Raw genomic sequence first — 18,788 nt, forward strand, 5'->3', positions numbered from 1 at the left:
ATAATAAAACCCCAACCATCATTGCAAAATAGCCGTTCAGTGAGTCCGTTGCGGCAACGCTGGGTGTGGGTTTGACCGCACTGGCGATCGCCGTCTGTGCACTTTCTCCCGGCAGCACTCCAACAGGTACACCATCGTTGGACGGTACTTGCGAGGACGCATAAAGAATAATCTTCCCTAGTGTCCACGAGAGATCTGCTCCGTCAATCTGGTTTGCACTCTGAAACGGAATATGCTCAGTATCTTGCTTGTTGAGTTTTTCCACTTCCTCTTCAGACAGATCGCCAGTCTCAAACCCTATTCGCGGCAGCCCGAAGCCCTCATGAAGCACATTGACCACCCAACTTGCCTTGAAGCACGAGTCTTTGAGGATGGCTTCTGGAATGTTGCTTCCGTACTGCTTGTTCTTAAAGTTGAGTTCAATCTGCTCCCAATCCTGCTCGCAGAACTCTTTCAGTCTCTCCTCAAACTTCTTGAAATTATATGCTCCGCCCATGTGGAACACATCGTTGGCAGTGTACCAGTACTCGCTCACTCCTATAAACTTATCTTTCTCGAAATCGATGGTAGGAGCGTGCACCCCGTTGAAAAGACACGGATCTTCCTTACAGGGCAAGTGTTTCAGCAAAAGCGGGTAAACGTGCTTCATACACGTTTTGTAGTCTCCCAAACCGGTGATCTCATAAGTGATGCCGTTCAGCTCCTGTTTGATGTGCATGTTTTTGGGTGAGCATGGGTCGTAAATATCGTACGTGCTGTCTCCATCTTTGTCGTAGTTCACGCCGTCGGGAAGAGTCGTGATCAGATTTTTCAAATGTCTCTTGCGGGCCTCGTTGGCTCCAAATCCCAGCCATGTCGACACAAACACAGGCCAGCGCTGTATTTCTCCATTCACGTTTCTCAAACTCACCTCGTACAGATCGTCTTTGTGCTGCTCCAATTCCACTGCATTCGAGGGAACAAATGCTATCTGAGTGGACGCCCCACCCATATCCATAAACCCATAGGAGTCGTGGTCAGAGATAGGGACCTTTGGATCGTACTGATTAAGCTTTCCCTTCAGATAGTTGAGTCCGATCCAGCCATATATGCCTTCTGTCTCGCCGTCAATCACCTGCACGTGGTCATCGCACCTATCTATCTGGAAGTGCGTCTCCTCCTTCAGCGCCTTGCACACGCTTTTCAGCACCTTTTCACGCTGTTCCTCGGGAACAAGTCGCATTCCTGCTGTGGCCTGAACAAAGATGGGCGTGGATGCCAGCTTGTCCTCTGGAACAATCTGCTCAGCGTATTTGATCAGAGGCTCAAAATGGTCCTCCCACACGTCCTCAGGATGATCTGCAAACGTTGAAAGCCCTTTGTCGATTTTGTAGGTCCACTTGTCCTCCTGCACAATCTGGGGCACAGATGACAAAATGGCTGGGTCCTTAGACTCGTTCTGTAGACCAGCAGGGTCTTTCCATTTGTATATCTGAATCCGCGAGCCTGAAGACCCGGAATCCACAACTATCCCGTAGTTGTCAGAAACCATACCATACAATAAATTAATAAGAAATATTTCTGAAAATCAGCTACAAATAAATTACCATTCATATCTCATTACAGCTATTCACGGAAATTCCACAGCCCGTCTCCAAGGTAGTGATACAGTTCAATGCCGATGTCTTTGTTGACGCTCTTGATTTCGTCCGTGCTCATCAAAAGCTTGCCCACGGCCAACGCGTGCTCCTTTCCTTCGGCGTATACCACCACAGTGGTGTCCTTTGGAATATTCTCCTCCGGCAGCCAGCCTCCTTTGGAGGTCAATCCAGGACACATGATATTCGCTCCCGAAAGCACAAATTTGATTGCTCCCCTGTCGACCTGGACTCTAGGAAACAAAGTAGGATATTTGTGCACGAGTTTCAGTGACGGCAGCAATTCGTCGAATTTCTGGTAGAACAGCACCTCTCCATCCACTAAGTAGAGCTGGATTTTGTCCTCGCATTTGTAGTGCTGAACGGTGGACTTCTTGGGCACGAGCTCGTCGATGATGGGCTCAAACCCCGGATACTGCTCCACGAACTTCGTCTTGAGTCCACGCTGCACGGAAGACTTGACGTTTGACCGGGTGTGGATGTCTTCTTTAGAGAATTTCTTGAACATAAGGAATAAGAAGCTAGACAAGTAGATGGAAAAAAAAACATCTCGACGCTGGGCCGGGCGTCGATCGACGTGAAACATGAGTTAAGGGGTAATGCTCATCAGGGCGGAAAATGAGCCTGCTGAAGTGAAAATGTGTGTTAGGAGTTGCTGAAGTGTCTAATACGATTCGGCGCACGAAATCTGCTCATTTAGCCATTTCGCGACATTCTTTATTAACACATCGCGTCCACCTTAGCACACGAAAAGATCTACAGAACGAAAAAAAAATAGACAACTAAACAGAAAGCTTTTTTATAAACTCGGCCACGGTCAGCTTTTTGTAATACATTTTTGCTTTGGATTGCTACGAGAACATTCAAAATTACAGGGAAGATTGGCAGAATCTTTCTCATTTTTACAAGATCCGCGTTTGCCTAATATTCGACTGAAACTCGCCGCCACATTCTCTTAGTGATATGAGCAAAGCGTCGCCTTACAGAGGCATCAATTCGACCTCGTCGACGTCTCCAAAATTCAAAAAACTCTCCATTTTTGTGGGGTTGCTGCTGGGCCTCATTCTGTTCAAGTTCTCCACCAGCTGGTCTATCAACACGGAAGACAAGATCGTTTCAGAATATCTCAACAACTTTTACAAGCTAAATCCAAAATTCCGGGGTGCCAACCCGTACGATGCAGCAGTCACTGCAGAGAGACTGGCAAAGTTCTTTCCATATGACAATAGCGCCAGAAGAATTGAGAAGAGCATTTGGCAGATGTGGAAGGTGCCTTCCACCGACCCAGACTTCCCTCACAAGGAGCTCGTGAACAAGTGGAAAAACGAGAACCCAACCTACAAATATAACCTGCTGACTGACGACGAGATCTTGGAGATTTTGAGAATCCGGTTCAAAGACACCGTTCCTGAGGTGCTCGAGGCGTTCGAGATGTTGCCAAACAAAATCATCCGTTCCGACTTCGCTAGATACCTGCTGATTTTTCTGAATGGCGGTGTCTACGCAGACATCGACACAGACCTGCAAAAGCCAGTCGACACGTGGTTTGACTCTGATAGAAATGTGGGATTTGTGGTTGCCGTCGAGGAGGACATCAACGTGGAGAACTGGGAGCACTACATGACCAGAAGAATCCAGTTTGAGCAGTGGACATTCAAGGCCAAGGCAAAACATCCTATTTTGAGAAAGCTGATTGCAAAGATCGTCGAAACCACTTTCCAGGCCAAGAAGAACGACAAACTGCAGGCTTACTACAAAGACTTCAAAGGCGTCGATAGATGTGCTTCCGTGGATATCATGGTGTGGACCGGTCCTGTTGTGTGGACAGACACTATCTATGCGCACCTGAACTCGATCGCAAGCCCTACGATCGTGGATATAGACCACCAAAGAGACATTGCCGGAGAGCTCTATGGCCCTGAGACCGGAGAAGGAGACGTGATTTCGTGGAGATTCTTTGCTGGTTTAAGAGCTCCTGTGATGATCGACGACGTGGTGATCTATCCGAGGGCCTCCTTCAGAGAGGACAAGGAGAACAATTGCGGAAAATACTGCTACGTTCACCACCACTTTGGAGGATCCTGGAAAAACAACGGAAAGGGCGAGATCAAGCCAGGCATGGAGGGATACGAAGGAGAGGATCCCAAAGAAGTGGAAGAGCTCAGAAAGAACGACGTCAGCAAGAGGGACATTATTCCTGGTGAGTCTAAAGATGTTGCTCCGGTGAAGAAGCTTGCCAAGAGATGTGCGTACCCATACACTCCTTACTAGGTAACCCGAACATTCTAATAAGACGGATAGTGTATTTATTATGTAAGCTGGAAAGAAAAAAAAACCACCAAAAAGTTTTCCATCAACGCACATGTACAGTCTAATTCTTAGGCGGCTGAACTCGACGGCTGCGCTGCCGGCCGTGTCGAAAAGACAGCTGATTTCGCCGATGGCTGTTCCAGCCCTCAAAAGTGTGGCTCCGCTCCCCTTCAAGAGCCCAGAGGCCAAACGACTGCGTAAAAGACTCCTCGACAGACCGGGTCTGATTGGCGTCAAGCGCGGCATGACGCAGTTCTACAACAGAAACGGAGACCGTGTTCCTGCCACAGTTTTGGAAATTGATCAGGTGGAGGTGGTTTACAACAAGACTCTCAACAAAAACGGCTACTATGCTGTGCAGGTTGGATATGGACACAAGCTAAAAAACCAGACAAAGGCCATGTTGGGACACTATAGAAACGCCAAGGTCTCTCCCAAAGAGGTCCTGTTTGAATTTGAGGTCAAGGATGAGAACGGCCTTGTTCCCGTTGGCTCGCAGCTGAAAGCCGATCATTTCAAGCCAGGACAGTTTGTGGACGTTATTTCGAAAACCAAAGGTAAAGGGTTTGCTGGTGTGATGAAAAGATGGAACTTTTCGGGTCTTCCGGCATCCCACGGTACGTCTCTGGCCCATAGAAGCGCTGGTTCCACCGGTATGAACACCACGCCTGCCAGAGTGCTGCCGGGCAAGAAGATGGCTGGACATCTGGGAGACGAGTGGAACACGATATTCAACCTCGAGGTTTTGGACGTGAATGCCGAAAAGGGATACATACTCGTCAAGGGATGTGTTTCTGGCTCGAACGGTTCGTACGTTCAGATTAGAGACGCTCTGAAGAGGTATGGTTCGCATATATTGCAGGATAAATAGCTATCAAATCGATGTACATATCAGATCAAAAACTCTGTATTTTTCTCCACCACCGCGTTCACAACCGACACCGGATATGCTGGGCCGTGTCCGTGGCACACTTCGGAGCCTCTGAGCTGGCTGATAATTCCTGGAATGTCCAGGTTTATATCCTTTTCGGACGCTATTTCGTTCAGATAGTCCCACACAGCAGCCACGGTAAGCACTTTTTCGTTGTTGTGGTTGTACGCCTGGATGCTATACGGAACGCCGTCCACCATCGAGTGCGGGACTCCGGCGGGAGGCGCTTCAGGGGCCGACGTCCGCACGTCCACCACCGACTTGATGAAATCTTCTCTGGTCTGAGGAAAATCGTATTGCCCCCGCGTCGACGAGTGGCCTTTCGGTAACGCTGGTTTCTCCATTTTCTGGAGCATCTCATTTTCGATGCCCAGCAGCGTGTTTTTCTGTTTCAGCTGCTCGATCTCCTGAAGAAGTCGCTGTCTTTCGCTTTCCGACTGGCTCAATTTAGCGGAGAGCTCTTTGAGCTTGATTTCCTTGCGCTCCCGGAAGGCTCTCTGCGCGGCGCGGTTTTGGGCCTTGCGCTTCTCTGCCAAAAGCGCCTCCTCAGACAGCGGTCTGTTCGTATTCGAGGACTCGCTGCTAGCGGATGAGCCCAGTCGCTTGGACTTCTTGGTGGTACCCGAGAACACTTCCTGCCAGAGTCCGTCACCTACGTCTTTTCGGATCGACTCCTCCGCCTTGTTGCAGGTGTCCGCAAACATCCGATTTTGCTCCTTGTTCAAGGGAGAGACGTACCCGTGGAGGGTCCCGTTATTCTGGAATTGCTGCTGCTGCAAAATCTCTCTGTCCAGCACCTGGGGGCTCTTATACTCTGTCTGGTCGGTGCTACCCCGCGACAGGGGCGTTGGAAAAGACTCGTGCGCATCGATGTTTTCGGAAAGCTGGTACTGGCTCCAATACTGTGGGGTGCCTGAGTCGACATTCATTATAACTAAATTAAATTATTTCGCGATAAAACTGGAATTTCTAGAGCCCGTGCAACCAGAAATATTAGCTGACACGGACAACGCGGTTGTGCATTTCTGGTGTGTTTGGTCGCTTTATCGTGTATGTACAGTCCGCTACGTACAGAGGTCACTATTTGACCTTTTTGTCCTTCAGTTTGACGGTTTCGCCGTTTAGATACACTCCCTTTCCCTTGTATCTCTCTGGAGGATGCATGTTTCTCAGGCTGGCGGCAAAGAGATTCAGCTGCTGCTTGTCACAGCCTTCCAGAATCAAAAGGGTCTGCGTAGGAGCTGTGACGGTGATGCCGTCAGGAATCGGGAGTCCCTGCAAGTCGCACTTTCCAATCTTCATCTTGACCCACTTGACACCGTCCACATCCTCCAACATGGCACGGTAACCAGTGCCCTGGAGTCTCAGTGTGGAGGTGTGTCCCTCAGTGACACCAATGACGCCGTTGTTGAGTAGAGCGCGCATGGTTCCCCAAAGCTGTTTCTGGAGCTTGTCTTCGGGCCTTTTCACAGAAACGGTAGCCCTGCCTCCAGAGCTTTGCACTTGGACAAACTCTGGCAACACAAGATCGATTTTTCCCTTGGGTCCCTTCACCGTGACCACTCTGTCGAGTCTTAGAGACTTGGCTCCTTTGGGCACGAATTTCGGCACGAGCAGGTCCATGAACTCGAACTCCACCTGTGGCGGTATCACGACAGGCGACGAGCCGATGTGAGAGAGCACGGGTCTGAGGCTGGAGAACCACCGAACAAAAGACATGGTGATAAAATTTGAGTATTTTGGAAACCAGCTTTGGTTGGTGTATGGGTGAGAAAAAAAAAAATTAGAGAAAATATAATAATATACTATGGTCAGGAAGCTAAAGCACCACGAGCAGCGGCTGCTCAAGAAGGTCGACTTCCTGGATTGGAAGCAGGACCAGGGACACAGAGACACGCAGGTGATGCGAACATACCACGTGCAAAATAGGGAGGACTACCACAAGTACAATAAGATATGCGGAAACATCAGAAAAATTGCACACAAGCTCGCCCTTCTACAGCCCAACGATCCGTTCAGAATCAAGCACGAACAGCTGCTTCTGGACAAGCTGTACGCCATGGGAATTCTGGCGACGAAAAGCAAGATATCGGACCTGGAAAACAAGGTGACCGTCAGCGCTTTCTGCAGGAGGCGGATCGGTGTAGTGATGTGCCGGTTCAAGATGGCAGAGACCATCTCGGACGCGGTCAAATTTGTGGAGCAGGGCCATGTGCGAGTTGGGCCAGATGTGATCACCGATCCGGCGTTCCTGGTGACCAGAAACATGGAAGACTACTTGCAGTGGACGGACAGTTCCAAGATCAAGCACAATGTGCTCAAGTACAAGAACAAGATCGACGATTTCGACCTAAGCTGAGCTGCACAACACTGCGTCGGTCGTATTTCAGGATAGATAAATTGGGCTCGCAGCCACAGGAGCTGACCCAAATTGGGAAATTTACATGTAGAGTAAAAAAGTTAAAAAGGTCCTATATATAAGACACGGCCTTATCAACAAGGCGTTCGCAGCTTCTTGTCGATTCGAAAAGTGTATAACAAGGACGCGCTTTCTGGCCATATGTTGTGGTTTGTTTGGCTAACCCTGCTACTGAGCAGCGTGGTTTCTGCGCAGGTGCCGGAGAAGAGCGGCGACTCGGATCAGGCTGTGGCAGAAGAGTTGCTCATCAGTTTCGACTCGTACGAAAATGACCATATCAACGTATTTCTCAACACCTACACACTGGAGGACAACGACGGGCTTACCACGCAACGACCTGACGTTTTTGGCCGTCTGGAAATCATGGTAAAGAAATACGACGGAGACCGCAAGTTGAGCAACATTCTGCACCAGGAGCTTATCTACAATTTAAGCTCGTCAGAAAACCTTCCACAGAGCGATTGCGGCTGGTTCCGCAGCAACAGCCGATCTATTGACTACGTCCCGATGGAGCCGGTCCAGATCAACAACAAGGTGTACGACTACAGGGGTGGCCAGCTGGTGAATGTGCGGCTGCTCTATTTCGAGCTAGTGCATTTCGGCGTCCAGACGGCGTTCGTGGGGCGCAAGTTTCTGGTCGTTGTTAAGTACCTGGAGGATGAGATCTTCCTTGCGAGCGATATGGAGCCGGACTACGATGAGAGCAGGGGCTGGACCCAATTTGTGCAGCACAACGAGTACTGGATTATTTCGCTGCTTTCTGTGCTATTTCTGGTGCTCTCACTAATCGCCATCTATCTGCTGGTGCTTTTCAACAGTAGACTTGCCGATCGTGCGAGCCGACGCAAGGGCCACGACTGGGCCGAGGACGAGAAAGAGCGACTGATACGCGAATTTTTCAAGAGATGATATGGACCATATATTTTGATACGGTAAAATAGTTATGGAGCGATTTTTTTATTTTTAAAATAATGTCTCTGGTTGCTCTAGGAGAAATTCCCGAGGCTGTTAACAAGCTTCGTCTCAACTTCACTGCTCGTCCGCGCAAGTCTCAAACCTTTGTAAAGGCGCAGTTGCTCTCCCTGAAAGATGCGCTTCAGAAACACCAGGACAGCATCGTTTCGGCTCTACTCCACGATTTCCACCGTTCGCCCCAGGAGACGCTGGTTGCCGAGTTTGGCCCGCTGCTGGGCGAGCTCGCCTATCTGGCTGGCCACCTCTCGTCGCTGCTTGCCCCGGAAACTCCCGAGGCAATGCCCGTCGCGTTCAGCGTCGCTTCGTGCAAGATCGAGAAAGAGCCGTTGGGCACAATTCTGGTGATGTCGCCATTCAATTTCCCGCTGCTGCTTGCCCTGAGCCCGCTGGCAGGTGCAATTGCAGCCGGAAACAACGTTGTGCTCAAATTGCCGGGCGACAGATGCCCTGAATTCTGCAGAGTGCTGTCTCGTGTTCTGGCAGAAGCTCTGGATCCAGAAATACTGGTGGTCGTTAGTGGCGGTCTGGAAGAGGCCCAGGCGGTGCTGAAGCAGAAATACGACAAGATCGTATTCACGGGCTCTACCGCAGTGGGGAAAATAGTGCACGCCAAGGCGGCCGAGTCGCTAACTCCGACTCTGCTGGAGCTGGGCGGGAAATCGCCAGCACTCATCACCTCGGGCTGCTCAGACATCCAAACAGCACTCGCCAGACTTTTCTGGGGCAAGTTTTGCAATGCGGGCCAGGTCTGCGTGTCGCCGGACTACCTGCTCGTCCAGGACTCCGTGTACGACAAAGTGGTGGCAGAAATGTTGGCTGTGCTACAAAAAACGTACCAGGTCTCAGAAACATCAGACTATACGCATCTCATCAACAGCAGCTCATTCTATCGTCTGGTAGGTCTGCTAGAGAAAACCCGCGGTAAGCTGCTGTTTGGGGGTGCGCGAGACCCGGAAACAAATTTCCTGGCCCCAACGGTGGTCACGGACGTGGATTGGGACGACCCGTTGATGGAGTCTGAGATATTTGGCCCTATTTTGCCGGTTCTCAGGTACTCGTCGCTGGCAGAAGCTGTTCAAACGATTCAGAAGTACCATGACACCCCACTGGCCACGTACATATTCTCTGACAAGCAGGAGGAAGTCGAGTTGGTGGACAGGATCCGGTCCGGAGCTCTTTTGGTCAACGAAACTCTGGTGCACGCCGGCATCCATACGTGTCCGTTTGGTGGCGTTGGGACGTCTGGAACAGGCAATTACCACGGAAAGTACTCGATCGAGTCTTTTACACACAAAAAGGTGATTTTCAAACAGCCGTACTGGTACGAGGTAGCCCTGAAAGACAGATATGCTCCGTACTCCAGAGCCAAGAGCAATTGGCTGATGTTTGTCTATAGGCTGCCCAGCATCAGAAGGGTCCGCTACAACGAGCTAGCTACGGTGTTGGCTGTTCTGCTTGCCGGGCTCGTGGGCTATTTTATAGGAAAGCGGTAGTATCATGTACTTGCGTCGTTCATGTCGATATCCTCTAAATCGATAGTTTCTGGGACTTTTTTGTCGTCGTTGGGCGACTCTTCAGGCTTCTCGGGCTCGTCCGGCGGAACCTCGATGCTTTTGAAGTCTGCCAGCTGGTCCAAATACTGTATTTCCTCCTTGAGCTTGGCGTCGTTCACCCAGACAGATTTTTTATTTATCTGGACGGGCAAGAGGTCGAGCTCGCCAGTTTGCGACGTGATCTTGTTGTTGATCGTTTTCACCTCTCTGCTTAGACTTGCAGCAGCGTGGCTGAGGTCGAAGTAGAAGCCAGAGGCCGCGGTCTTGAACTCGGCCTCGTTCGCAACACCGGCGTGTTTGTGGCTCCTGAGCAGGTCGAGCGTGGTCGACAAGTTGTCCAGCATCGACACGAGCCGGACATCGACCTCCTGGAGCGAGTCGAGTCTGGATTGTATGTATGAAACGTCCCTTCCCGACATTCACCCGTGCACCGGTAAGCAGCAAGCGCGTACAACTTGATTTTAAGATGGATTTTTATCGAAGTTAGCAGTCACAGATTCACCCTCGCACCTCTGTACGTGGCCTGGGGCTAACCTTGAAAAATTGAAAATTTTAATTATATTCTTCATATAACCACAATATGGCTGACGAAGTTGTCGAAGTTCTAGTGCTCAGAGGAACCCTGCACGGCCACAACGGATGGGTGACCTCCCTTGCTACCTCTCCAGCTAACCCAGATTTGCTCCTTTCCGCCTCCAGAGACAAGACCCTGATCACCTGGCAATTGACTAGAGACGAGAACAACTACGGTGTTGCCAAGAAGGCTCTGAAGGGCCACTCGCACATTGTCCAAGACTGTGCCATCTCTCCAGACGGACTGTACGCCATCTCTGCCTCCTGGGACAAGACCTTGAGACTTTGGAAGCTCGATACCGGCGAATCTGTCGTTAGATTTGTTGGACACAAGGGAGACGTTTTGTCTGTTTCCATTGCCGCCAACTCGAGACAGATTGTGTCTGCCTCCAGAGACAAGACCGTCAAGGTCTGGAACTCTCTCGGTCAATGTATGGCCACCTTGGAGTCCCACACCGACTGGGTCAACGCTGTGAGATTCTCTCCATCTTCTCCAACTGACGAAGCCAAGGCTGCTACTGTTATTTCTGCCGGTTCTGACAAACTCGTTAAGGTAAGTTGAATATTTTATCACCCGGTGACATGATGTATCACATATTTGCTACTTCAGACGGGCAACCGAATGAGACACAAAAATATCACCAAGATCTCTGATCACCGGGATTTTCATTGGTTTACTAACTATTCTAGGCTTGGGACTTGAGAGACTACACCCTGGCTGCCGACTTTGTTGGCCACAACGGTTACGTTTCCTGCATCACCATCTCCCCAGACGGATCTTTGTGTGCTTCTGGTGGAAAGGACGGTGCCATCATCCTGTGGGAGATGAGCTCCAAGAAGAAGACTCTGTACACTCTTCAAGCCGGTGACGAGATTAACGCCCTGGCCTTCTCGCCAAACAGATACTGGCTCTGTGTTGCCACTGCCAGCTCCATCAAGATCTACAACCTACAGGAGAGAACTTTGAAGGAGGAGCTCAAGCCTGAGGTTGCCGAGGGCAAGACTCCAGAGTGTATTTCCCTTGCTTGGTCCCACGACGGCCAGAACTTGTTCTCTGGTTACACTGACAACGTGATTAGAGTCTGGCAGGTCATGACCTCGCAGTAAGTAATATAGCAAAGTATATGTTTTAGACCTGCTGTAATGGTGTTGGGAGCAGCGTCTCGTTGTCGATTTTATCGATCACCTGCACCAGCCCGTATTCGGCAGCCACGTCTCTCGCCTGGCTGAAATACGTCTCTGCCTCCTTCTGGCCCTTATTCAACACCCCCAGCGAATAAAGCGACATCGCCTGACACACACGCGAGTCCTCGTCCTGGCCCTGGTAGCGGCTGATGATTGTGCGGTACAGTCGTGCGCTCATGTCGCGCGCCTTCTGGGCCTCTTTTTTCTCGTGCTCCACAAACATCTGCTTCTCCAGCGTGTCTGCGGGCCCGACCAGCGCAATCCGGGAGTCGTGCTGCTCGCTCTTGAAGTAGTAAGCAGACGCCAGGTTGAGCATCGCCGTGCTCATCTTGATTGGCTCCAGCCCCGAGATCTTCATGAAAAAGATGTTGGATTGCAACACTTTCACAGCCACGTCCCCCGGCGCAGTGAACATCGCCAACGTTGCGTACAGATCGCGCGCGCGCACAAGGTCTTCCATGTAGCACGGCCACTCAACACTCCATTGGCTCAGAAACTTCTTTGCCTGTGGCAGATGCTGCTCTATGAATTTTTTTTTCGCACTCCACGAGTCTAGCTGCAACACCTCCATAATATCGAGCTCGCCGCCAACATGTAGCACTGGGAATTTGGCAACGGTCTGCTGTTCCGCATAACCCATCCGCTCCCATAACTCCTGCATCACACGCTTCGTCTCGCCCGCGGGAGCGAGCGTCGCCAATCGCGTGGCCACCACCAGGTCTCGCTGAATCACCTTGTCCTTCCACTCTTGAGGCACCTCATCATTGACCAGCTTGGCAAACAGAAAGTCGCTAAGACGCTGGTACACCTCGCGCTGTCTGTCCACCATCTCCAGCTTCTCGTACATCTCTGCTATTTTCAGGACTATGCCCGTGTACCGTGGGTCCAGATTATCCATTTCCTCCTTTCTGCACTGCCGGAGGGCGTCCTGATAGTGTTCCAACGCTTTCAAGTAATCGATGTTTTTGCTGGTTTCCAGCCACAGACCCTTGCGCAGGTGACGACTCACCTCTGTACTGAAAGGGTTCCATGGCTGCCAGATGTATAGTATGCCGGAGGTTGCTAAAAGCACGGCAACTGAGGACGTGATATAGGTTGACCACTTGCGTTTTCTTCGCTGCTCCTCCATATGTTCCTTAAACCGCTGCTCCTCTTTCTGTTGTCTGTTCATGATGCTGCGTGTCTGCACGGCCAATTTGAGCGGCCGTGCGCGGGCAAGGGCACCGTATCGGATCATGAAATATTTTATTTTATCTATATTATTTATTTGATTTAATTTGTCTTGATTTTATCTACATTATTTATTTGATTTAATTTGTCTTGGTTTTTTTATATTTTATGGAGAAAGAAATAACTTTCTTCGTCGTCGACCAGTCGCCGAGCATGGCTTCCAAGTTGGACGCCTGCTTAGACTTGGCACTTGGGCTGATTTTACGCAGCGCCATGCGTGGCAAGAAGACCGATCTCTTTGGCATCGCCAAGCTGCATGACAAACACACAGATAACCCTATGGACACGATCAGCCCCGGGAACTGGAACAACTGTGTTCTTGAGGGCCCTGAGCACTACGACTGGGACCGCATGGCACGACTGAAGGACACAGTCAATATCAATACAGACCCTGTGGACGAGCTGGAGGTAGACCTGCCGCGGTCCCTGGCCATCGTTCTGCAGAAGATCATGGAGATGAACCCGAAAAAGACAAAAAAGGAAAAGTACACCGTCTATGTCATGTCAGATATGCAAAATCCAACCAATTGGGATCAGCTTACTGAGCTCGTGAGCACCGCTGCCATTGGCTACAACGCCTTAATTACGATAGTGAGCTGCATGGCCGAAACAGAAGCCGACAGCAGTGTGGTGTCTGCCAATATTGATCAGATCGACGAACTAATGGCTCGGCTGCAGAAGAGCAGTGGTCGTGCCTCGCTGTCATATTTCTGCTCCCTGGAGCAGTTCCGCGACCTGCTGCGCTGGGAAAAGGAGCCTGTGCGAATATACCGTGCTATGCGATTGTTCACGGGCGAGGTTAGGCTGGGGTGCAACTTGTGCAGTCTGGACCTGAAGAACTGCGCGTCAGCGCTCCGATTGGACAAGAAAGAGCTGAAATTGTACACTGGCGACTACGACCCGGCCTCCGACGCTGTGACCATCAAGTTCCAGGCTGACGCCTATCCGCTAACCAAGAGCCAGAAAATGCAATTCACACATGAAATGGGCGTCCAGCAAGACCCCGACTCGGGTACTCGCCATCTGGTGGAGCTTAAACATACCACGGACAAGTTCGTTAGCTCAGAACCGGATAGCCAGTCGACAGAGCCGCGGTTTCTCGACGCGACAGAGGTCCAAGAGGCATATCGCTACGGCTCGTCGACGGTGCCGGTCACCTCGTCGCTAAAGCAACTGCTGAGTATTAACACGTACGCCGGGCTCGACATTTTACAGTTTGTGCGTCGCAAAAGTATTCCGCCGTGGTATTTCCACGGCGAAGCCGAAATTCTGCTCAATAACCAGAACAGCTCAGTGCGCGACCAATTTGGGTTCAACATGCTTGCACAGGCGCTGCTGGAGCACGATTTGGTGGCGATAGTGCGCTACGTCAAGCGGAACGCGGGTACCGCACGTTTGGTAGCAATGAGCCCCTGTGTCGTGCTGACGGACGCTACAAAGTACAAGCATGAGGTTCAAACGGGCGAGAAGCGCAAGCTGGAGGAGATGGACGGTGTGCCCGACCACTACGGGTTTTCCCTGGTGGCGCTCCCGTTTGCCGAGGATGAGCGACTATCGACGTTTGCGAAGTTAAGCGGTGTAGCTGAAACTAATGGCCGGGACAATTCGGACAGTGAGAACTTTCCAAGTGAGGAGATGTTGCAGGAGATGGGCCAGCTGGTGGATCTGATGGATTTGGACGGACCGGACAGCTCGAAAAAGCCGGAAGATCACCGGTTTGTGGAACTAAACGACCCGGAATCGTTCCCTATTCCGACAGAGGAAATGCTGGGTGATGATCCATCGATGTTCCGTGTGAGCAAGTCCACGCGTAGGCTATTGAGACAGAACTCGCCAAAACTGCACTATATCTCGCACCTGATGCGAGAGGTGTATTTGCGACAGCTAAAAGCAGCACAGAAAATTGGCGATCGCTACGAGACACTTTTTGAGACGACCGAGAAGATGTCTGAAGAGTACGGCCGATTTGTGGAGACACTGTTTGGCAGGAAGTGCGAGTTCCGGTCGCCGGTGGAGCTGGAGGAGCAGACGGCTGAAATTGACGCGGTTTGTGGCCGTCTGGAGCAACTTCTTGATATCAAGCCGGTTGCAGAGGTTTCTGCGACTTCCAAACTGAGCGACGACCGGCAAGCGCACCCTACGATGCCGATCGATGAGTTGCTTGACAGCGTGCTACCGGGATGAGCGGTACACGACCTGTAAATAAATATAGGTGAAATAATTAATTATACCACCGTAGCACAAGTGTTCAAATTCATGTCGTTTGAAAAAATCGGTCTATTTGCGGCAAGCCCGGCAACTTCGCGTGCGACAGCGGTGCATTTGTCGTATGACGCGAAGTCTGATAGAGTTGTCTACACAAGCGGCAAATGCGTGTATATTCGATCGGTGTCCAAGCCAGATGAGAGCATCCAGTTCGGAGGCCACAACTACCCCGCCACGGTGGCTAAGTTCTCTCCCTCGGGCTTTTACGTTGCTTCTGGCGACGAGAGTGGCAACGTGAAGGTGTGGGACTGTGTTTCGGAAGAGCTGATTGTGAAAGGAGATTATTCGATCATCAGCGGTCGAATCAACGACCTTGCGTGGGACGCAGACTCCAGCAGGATTATTGCTGTGGGCGATGGACGAGAGCGGTACGGCCATTGTTTCACGGCTGACTCGGGGAACACCGTTGGCGAGATATCTGGCCACAGCGCACCCATCAATGCCGTGAGTATTCGGCCATGCAGACCGTACAGGGCAGTGACCGTTTCGGACGACGCTGGAATGGTTTTCTTGCAAGGACCACCGTTCAAGTTTGCACAGTCCGTCCGCGGTCACCACACCAACTTTGTCAGAGACGTCAGGTTCAGCAAGGACGGCAACTACGCAGTCAGTGTTGGGTCGGACCGTTTAATTGTGGTGTATGACGGCAAGACGGGCGATTTTGTGCGCAAGATCGAAGGTGTGCACTCAGCGGGCATTTTTGGCGTCGACTGGGTTGACGAGCGCAGTTTCATCACGTGTTCCGCGGACGGCTCGATCAAATTGACTAGTGTCGACGGAAACACGTCCCGAACGTGGCAACTGGAGCAAAAGCTCGAAAACCAGTTTGTCGGCTGTGTCAAGACCAACGAGTACGTTCTCGGACTCACGTTGGTCGGCGATTTGTACTATTTTGCCGACTCGTCCGAGTCCCCGGTTAAGATTGTGTACGGCCATCAAAAGTCCATCACTGCGCTGTCTCCTGTCGTGGACGGAATCATCTATTCGGGCAGCTACGACGGCAGAGTCATGAAATGGGACCTTGCGACAAAGACGGGCGACTTGGTCACGGGCCAGACGCACTCCAATTTGGTCGTCAACATCGCAAACACAGAAAACAACGCTGTCACCGTTGGCTGGGATGACGCAATAAAACATCTAGACTCTGGGAAACTGGCCACTACCACCACGTTGTCGAAGCAGCCTATCCAGGCTGATTTTGGAGCCGAGTTCGGCGCAGTGATCACTGACGATGAGCTCATCGTGCTCGACCCACAGGGCAGAGAAGTTGCGCAGCACAAACTGGACTACAGCCCAAGTTCTGTGGCTGTGTCTTCGGCGTACATTGTCGTGACCAACGCGGTGACTTTCGCCATCAACGTGTACGACAAACAATTCAAGCTGGTTGGAACGACGGCTCCGATGCGTGCACGTCCGTCTGTGTCGAAAATCTCGCCGAACGGGGAATATCTGGCCTGTGGAGACGTCAACGGGAAAATCCACTGCTACAGGCTCGCTGACCTGTCCTTAGTGACTACCAGATGGGCGTTCCATACATCCAGGATCAACTCTCTCTCCTGGAACGCAGACAACGACCACGTTGTCTCTGGATCGCTGGACACAAACATCATAGTGTACTCGGTCAGCAAGCCAGCCAAGAACGTCAAGGCGCTGAACGCCCATAAAGAGGGTGTTGCAGGCGTGAGCTGGATCGGCGAAAACGAGCTTGTCAGCGGCGGGGCAGATTCCTGTTTAAAGTTCTGGAAAGTCCAGCTTGTCTAAGTTGGAGGCTGGACATTGTTGAGCACGTCCTCAACGACCAGATCTGCGTCCCATACATTCACCAGTTGCTGGACAAGTCTGGGGTCGCTACCGTAGAGGAGAGTCGGTTCCTGTTCCGGCTTGCTGACCATGCGGATGTGCAACGGGATCACCTTGGCCGCGGCCAGTTTGACCATTGCAGGTGTCACATAGTCCATGTCATGGATAGCAGCGTAGATCTGAACGAATAGTTCCATATCTTTCCATGTCGAAGTTGGCAGTCCGGCAACCACCATTCGGTGCATGCGCGTGAAGACCACGATGTCGTAAATGTAGGTTTTAATTTCACGAACAATCTTGACCTTCTTGGCTCTGGATCGGTAAGTTTCGAGCTCTTGTGACGCTGAGCACGAGGGAGCATTATCTGTCTCAGGAACTTCACCGCGGTGCACTTCACGCAGCCAAATGAGCTTTTCCAGACTCTGTTTCAGGCTGACCTCGATGTTGTTTCTATTGGCAATCACAGATACCATGCTGAGTCGGCCGCCGTGATGTACATCAATATATGACGCTAGCTCCTGCTGAAACTTGCTATCAGTGAATTCCAGGTTAACAAATAAAACCACAGCCAGCTTACTGTGCAGAAGTGGAGCGAGGTCTTCAAACGAGATGCCCGGTTCTAGATTTAGGGTTCTTGTTTGTTCCTTGAATCCCCAGAGATTGCAGATGTAGCTGATCGTCTCGGCCGTTTTGGACGGATCAGGGCTCGCCACGGCCAAATGTCGTCCCGCGACAAGCGTCATCCAAAGAGATGTGTACAAATCTTGGTCTATGGGGATGCCCAATTGACGGCATTCTTGTAAACAAGAAAAAACGGACATATTAAAATATTAATAATTTTAAATCTAGAATATAGCTCCAAGTACCTAAACATCGATTACAAGCAAACACGAAAAATCAAAGTTTTTGGCTGTCATTGTAATCTTACTTTGAAGAGGATCCTCCAGCCACCTTCTACCGCCTGCTGCCCTCTCCCTCTTGACACAGTCATGCCGTGCTACGTGGTGCAAAGATGCAAGAAAAATTTCAAAAAAAATCCTAATAATTTGTTTCAGATCATGGTGAAGCTAGTGCACAACGTACAGAAGAAACAGCACAGAGAGCGGGCACAGCCGCAGGACAGGGCCAGATTTGGGTTTCTGGAGAAGAAGAAGGACTATCGGCTGCGTGCGGCAGACTACCACAAAAAACAAGCCCAGCTGAAAATTCTCAAACAGAAGGCCAAGCTGCGCAATGAAGACGAATACTACCACTCTATGACACGCAGAAAAACAGACAAAGATGGAATCCTGATAGCAGAACGTGGAAACGAGGTTCTATCGAATGACGAGGTGCTGCTTCTCAAAACACAGGACGCCAATTACTTGACGATGACCAGACAGAGCGAGGCGCGCAAGATCGAAAAGGAAATGAAGCAGCTGGACAGCTTCAAGGGAGCAGGATCACATACAGTGTTTGTGGACTCCGAAGAACAGATGGAACAGTTTGATCCGGTGCAGTATTTTGACACAGACGCCAGTCTTTTGGGCAAAAGAGAAAATCGACTCCGCAAGTCGCAGCTCAGTGGACTTGCCGACGGCGTCTCCGATGGTGCCATCGTGCCGGAGCTGTCTCAAGACGGATATTCAAAGCACAAGCTCGAGCTCAAGAAGCTTAAGAAGCTTCGGCTGCTGGAGCAGCGCATGGAGCGCGAGGAGAAGCTAAAAAGGCTGCAGGCGACGGTAGAGCTGCAGAAACAGCTGATGAAGAAGGGCGAGAAGAAGAAGGTACAGACTAAAGACGGCAAAACTGTCTTCAAATGGAAGAACGTGCGCAAGAGATGAAACACCCTTGCACCACGACAAAACCCCAGTCACATGCATCTTGAGGAGAAGTATATATAGCGTGTGGAATCGCACCGTTGTCTTAAG

The 18,788-nt window shown here is 50.9% G+C and overlaps 16 protein-coding genes across 16 annotated transcripts; 9 read left to right on the forward strand and 7 right to left on the reverse strand.

Moving 5' to 3' along the window:
• Positions 1–103: 103 nt before the first annotated feature.
• Positions 104–1,543, reverse strand: OGAPODRAFT_39142 (uncharacterized protein; the record flags this gene model as incomplete). The annotated part of the gene is made up of 1 exon (XM_018355374.1): positions 104–1,543. A coding segment is annotated over one exon (1,440 nt), but the record flags the coding sequence as incomplete, so codon positions are not given.
• Positions 1,479–5,801, forward strand: OGAPODRAFT_85823 (uncharacterized protein). The gene has a single exon (XM_018356816.1). The coding sequence runs from the start codon at positions 2,601–2,603 to the stop codon at positions 3,906–3,908; it is 1,308 nt and encodes a 435-aa protein (XP_018212240.1). The 5' UTR covers positions 1,479–2,600; the 3' UTR covers positions 3,909–5,801.
• OGAPODRAFT_92709 (uncharacterized protein) lies at positions 1,479–5,801 on the reverse strand. Its single transcript, XM_018357200.1, has one exon. It carries the CDS (start codon positions 5,580–5,582, stop codon positions 4,839–4,841), a length of 744 nt encoding a protein of 247 aa, XP_018212241.1. The 5' UTR covers positions 5,583–5,801; the 3' UTR covers positions 1,479–4,838.
• On the reverse strand, positions 1,606–2,145 carry OGAPODRAFT_23301 (uncharacterized protein; the record flags this gene model as incomplete). The annotated part of the gene is made up of 1 exon (XM_018355242.1): positions 1,606–2,145. The coding sequence occupies one exon, from the start codon at positions 2,143–2,145 to the stop codon at positions 1,606–1,608; it is 540 nt and encodes a 179-aa protein (XP_018212242.1).
• On the forward strand, positions 4,012–5,801 carry OGAPODRAFT_15715 (uncharacterized protein). The gene has a single exon (XM_018353910.1). The coding sequence runs from the start codon at positions 4,078–4,080 to the stop codon at positions 4,816–4,818; it is 741 nt and encodes a 246-aa protein (XP_018212243.1). The 5' UTR covers positions 4,012–4,077; the 3' UTR covers positions 4,819–5,801.
• Positions 5,802–5,904: 103 nt separating this feature from the next.
• Positions 5,905–7,340, forward strand: OGAPODRAFT_81627 (uncharacterized protein). The gene has a single exon (XM_018356545.1). The coding sequence runs from the start codon at positions 6,686–6,688 to the stop codon at positions 7,235–7,237; it is 552 nt and encodes a 183-aa protein (XP_018212245.1). The 5' UTR covers positions 5,905–6,685; the 3' UTR covers positions 7,238–7,340.
• On the reverse strand, positions 5,905–7,340 carry OGAPODRAFT_15716 (uncharacterized protein). Its single transcript, XM_018353911.1, has one exon. The coding sequence runs from the start codon at positions 6,595–6,597 to the stop codon at positions 5,959–5,961; it is 639 nt and encodes a 212-aa protein (XP_018212244.1). The 5' UTR covers positions 6,598–7,340; the 3' UTR covers positions 5,905–5,958.
• A 25-nt stretch (positions 7,341–7,365) lies between these two features.
• OGAPODRAFT_15717 (uncharacterized protein) lies at positions 7,366–8,234 on the forward strand. Its single transcript, XM_018353912.1, has one exon. It carries the CDS (start codon positions 7,439–7,441, stop codon positions 8,204–8,206), a length of 768 nt encoding a protein of 255 aa, XP_018212246.1. The 5' UTR covers positions 7,366–7,438; the 3' UTR covers positions 8,207–8,234.
• Positions 8,235–8,268: 34 nt separating this feature from the next.
• OGAPODRAFT_98060 (uncharacterized protein) lies at positions 8,269–10,308 on the forward strand (the record flags this gene model as incomplete). Its single annotated transcript, XM_018357987.1, has 1 exon — positions 8,269–10,308. The coding sequence occupies one exon, from the start codon at positions 8,269–8,271 to the stop codon at positions 9,763–9,765; it is 1,497 nt and encodes a 498-aa protein (XP_018212247.1). The 3' UTR covers positions 9,766–10,308.
• Positions 8,420–10,308, reverse strand: OGAPODRAFT_75367 (uncharacterized protein). The gene has a single exon (XM_018356015.1). It carries the CDS (start codon positions 10,242–10,244, stop codon positions 9,768–9,770), a length of 477 nt encoding a protein of 158 aa, XP_018212248.1. The 5' UTR covers positions 10,245–10,308; the 3' UTR covers positions 8,420–9,767.
• A 94-nt stretch (positions 10,309–10,402) lies between these two features.
• On the forward strand, positions 10,403–12,731 carry OGAPODRAFT_15718 (uncharacterized protein; the record flags this gene model as incomplete). The annotated part of the gene is made up of 2 exons (XM_018353913.1): positions 10,403–10,951; positions 11,089–12,731. 2 exons carry the CDS (start codon positions 10,406–10,408, stop codon positions 11,503–11,505), a joined length of 963 nt encoding a protein of 320 aa, XP_018212249.1. The 3' UTR covers positions 11,506–12,731.
• Positions 11,528–12,820, reverse strand: OGAPODRAFT_11787 (uncharacterized protein; the record flags this gene model as incomplete). Its single annotated transcript, XM_018353296.1, has 1 exon — positions 11,528–12,820. The coding sequence occupies one exon, from the start codon at positions 12,818–12,820 to the stop codon at positions 11,528–11,530; it is 1,293 nt and encodes a 430-aa protein (XP_018212250.1).
• Positions 12,821–12,921: 101 nt separating this feature from the next.
• On the forward strand, positions 12,922–15,044 carry OGAPODRAFT_92718 (uncharacterized protein; the record flags this gene model as incomplete). The annotated part of the gene is made up of 1 exon (XM_018357201.1): positions 12,922–15,044. The coding sequence occupies one exon, from the start codon at positions 12,922–12,924 to the stop codon at positions 14,995–14,997; it is 2,076 nt and encodes a 691-aa protein (XP_018212251.1). The 3' UTR covers positions 14,998–15,044.
• Positions 15,045–15,054: 10 nt separating this feature from the next.
• On the forward strand, positions 15,055–17,557 carry OGAPODRAFT_15719 (uncharacterized protein). The gene has a single exon (XM_018353914.1). The coding sequence runs from the start codon at positions 15,070–15,072 to the stop codon at positions 16,837–16,839; it is 1,770 nt and encodes a 589-aa protein (XP_018212253.1). The 5' UTR covers positions 15,055–15,069; the 3' UTR covers positions 16,840–17,557.
• Positions 15,055–17,621, reverse strand: OGAPODRAFT_75371 (uncharacterized protein; the record flags this gene model as incomplete). Its single annotated transcript, XM_018356016.1, has 1 exon — positions 15,055–17,621. The coding sequence occupies one exon, from the start codon at positions 17,619–17,621 to the stop codon at positions 16,836–16,838; it is 786 nt and encodes a 261-aa protein (XP_018212252.1). The 3' UTR covers positions 15,055–16,835.
• Positions 17,622–17,936: 315 nt separating this feature from the next.
• Positions 17,937–18,773, forward strand: OGAPODRAFT_81631 (uncharacterized protein; the record flags this gene model as incomplete). The annotated part of the gene is made up of 1 exon (XM_018356547.1): positions 17,937–18,773. The coding sequence occupies one exon, from the start codon at positions 17,937–17,939 to the stop codon at positions 18,699–18,701; it is 765 nt and encodes a 254-aa protein (XP_018212254.1). The 3' UTR covers positions 18,702–18,773.
• Positions 18,774–18,788: the final 15 nt, after the last annotated feature.

This window comes from Ogataea polymorpha (genome assembly GCF_001664045.1).
Source record: "Ogataea polymorpha strain NCYC 495 leu1.1 chromosome Unknown OGAPOscaffold_2, whole genome shotgun sequence".
NCBI classification, from domain to species: Eukaryota; Fungi; Ascomycota; class Pichiomycetes; order Pichiales; family Pichiaceae; genus Ogataea; species Ogataea polymorpha.

Coding starts and splice junctions, on each gene's coding strand:
- OGAPODRAFT_85823 (XM_018356816.1), top strand. CDS start 2,601: ATGAGCAAAGCGTCGCCTTACAGAGGCATCAATTCGACCTCGTCGACG.
- OGAPODRAFT_15715 (XM_018353910.1), top strand. CDS start 4,078: ATGGCTGTTCCAGCCCTCAAAAGTGTGGCTCCGCTCCCCTTCAAGAGC.
- OGAPODRAFT_92709 (XM_018357200.1), bottom strand. CDS start 5,582: ATGTTTGCGGACACCTGCAACAAGGCGGAGGAGTCGATCCGAAAAGAC.
- OGAPODRAFT_15716 (XM_018353911.1), bottom strand. CDS start 6,597: ATGTCTTTTGTTCGGTGGTTCTCCAGCCTCAGACCCGTGCTCTCTCAC.
- OGAPODRAFT_81627 (XM_018356545.1), top strand. CDS start 6,686: ATGGTCAGGAAGCTAAAGCACCACGAGCAGCGGCTGCTCAAGAAGGTC.
- OGAPODRAFT_15717 (XM_018353912.1), top strand. CDS start 7,439: ATGTTGTGGTTTGTTTGGCTAACCCTGCTACTGAGCAGCGTGGTTTCT.
- OGAPODRAFT_75367 (XM_018356015.1), bottom strand. CDS start 10,244: ATGTCGGGAAGGGACGTTTCATACATACAATCCAGACTCGACTCGCTC.
- OGAPODRAFT_15719 (XM_018353914.1), top strand. CDS start 15,070: ATGTCGTTTGAAAAAATCGGTCTATTTGCGGCAAGCCCGGCAACTTCG.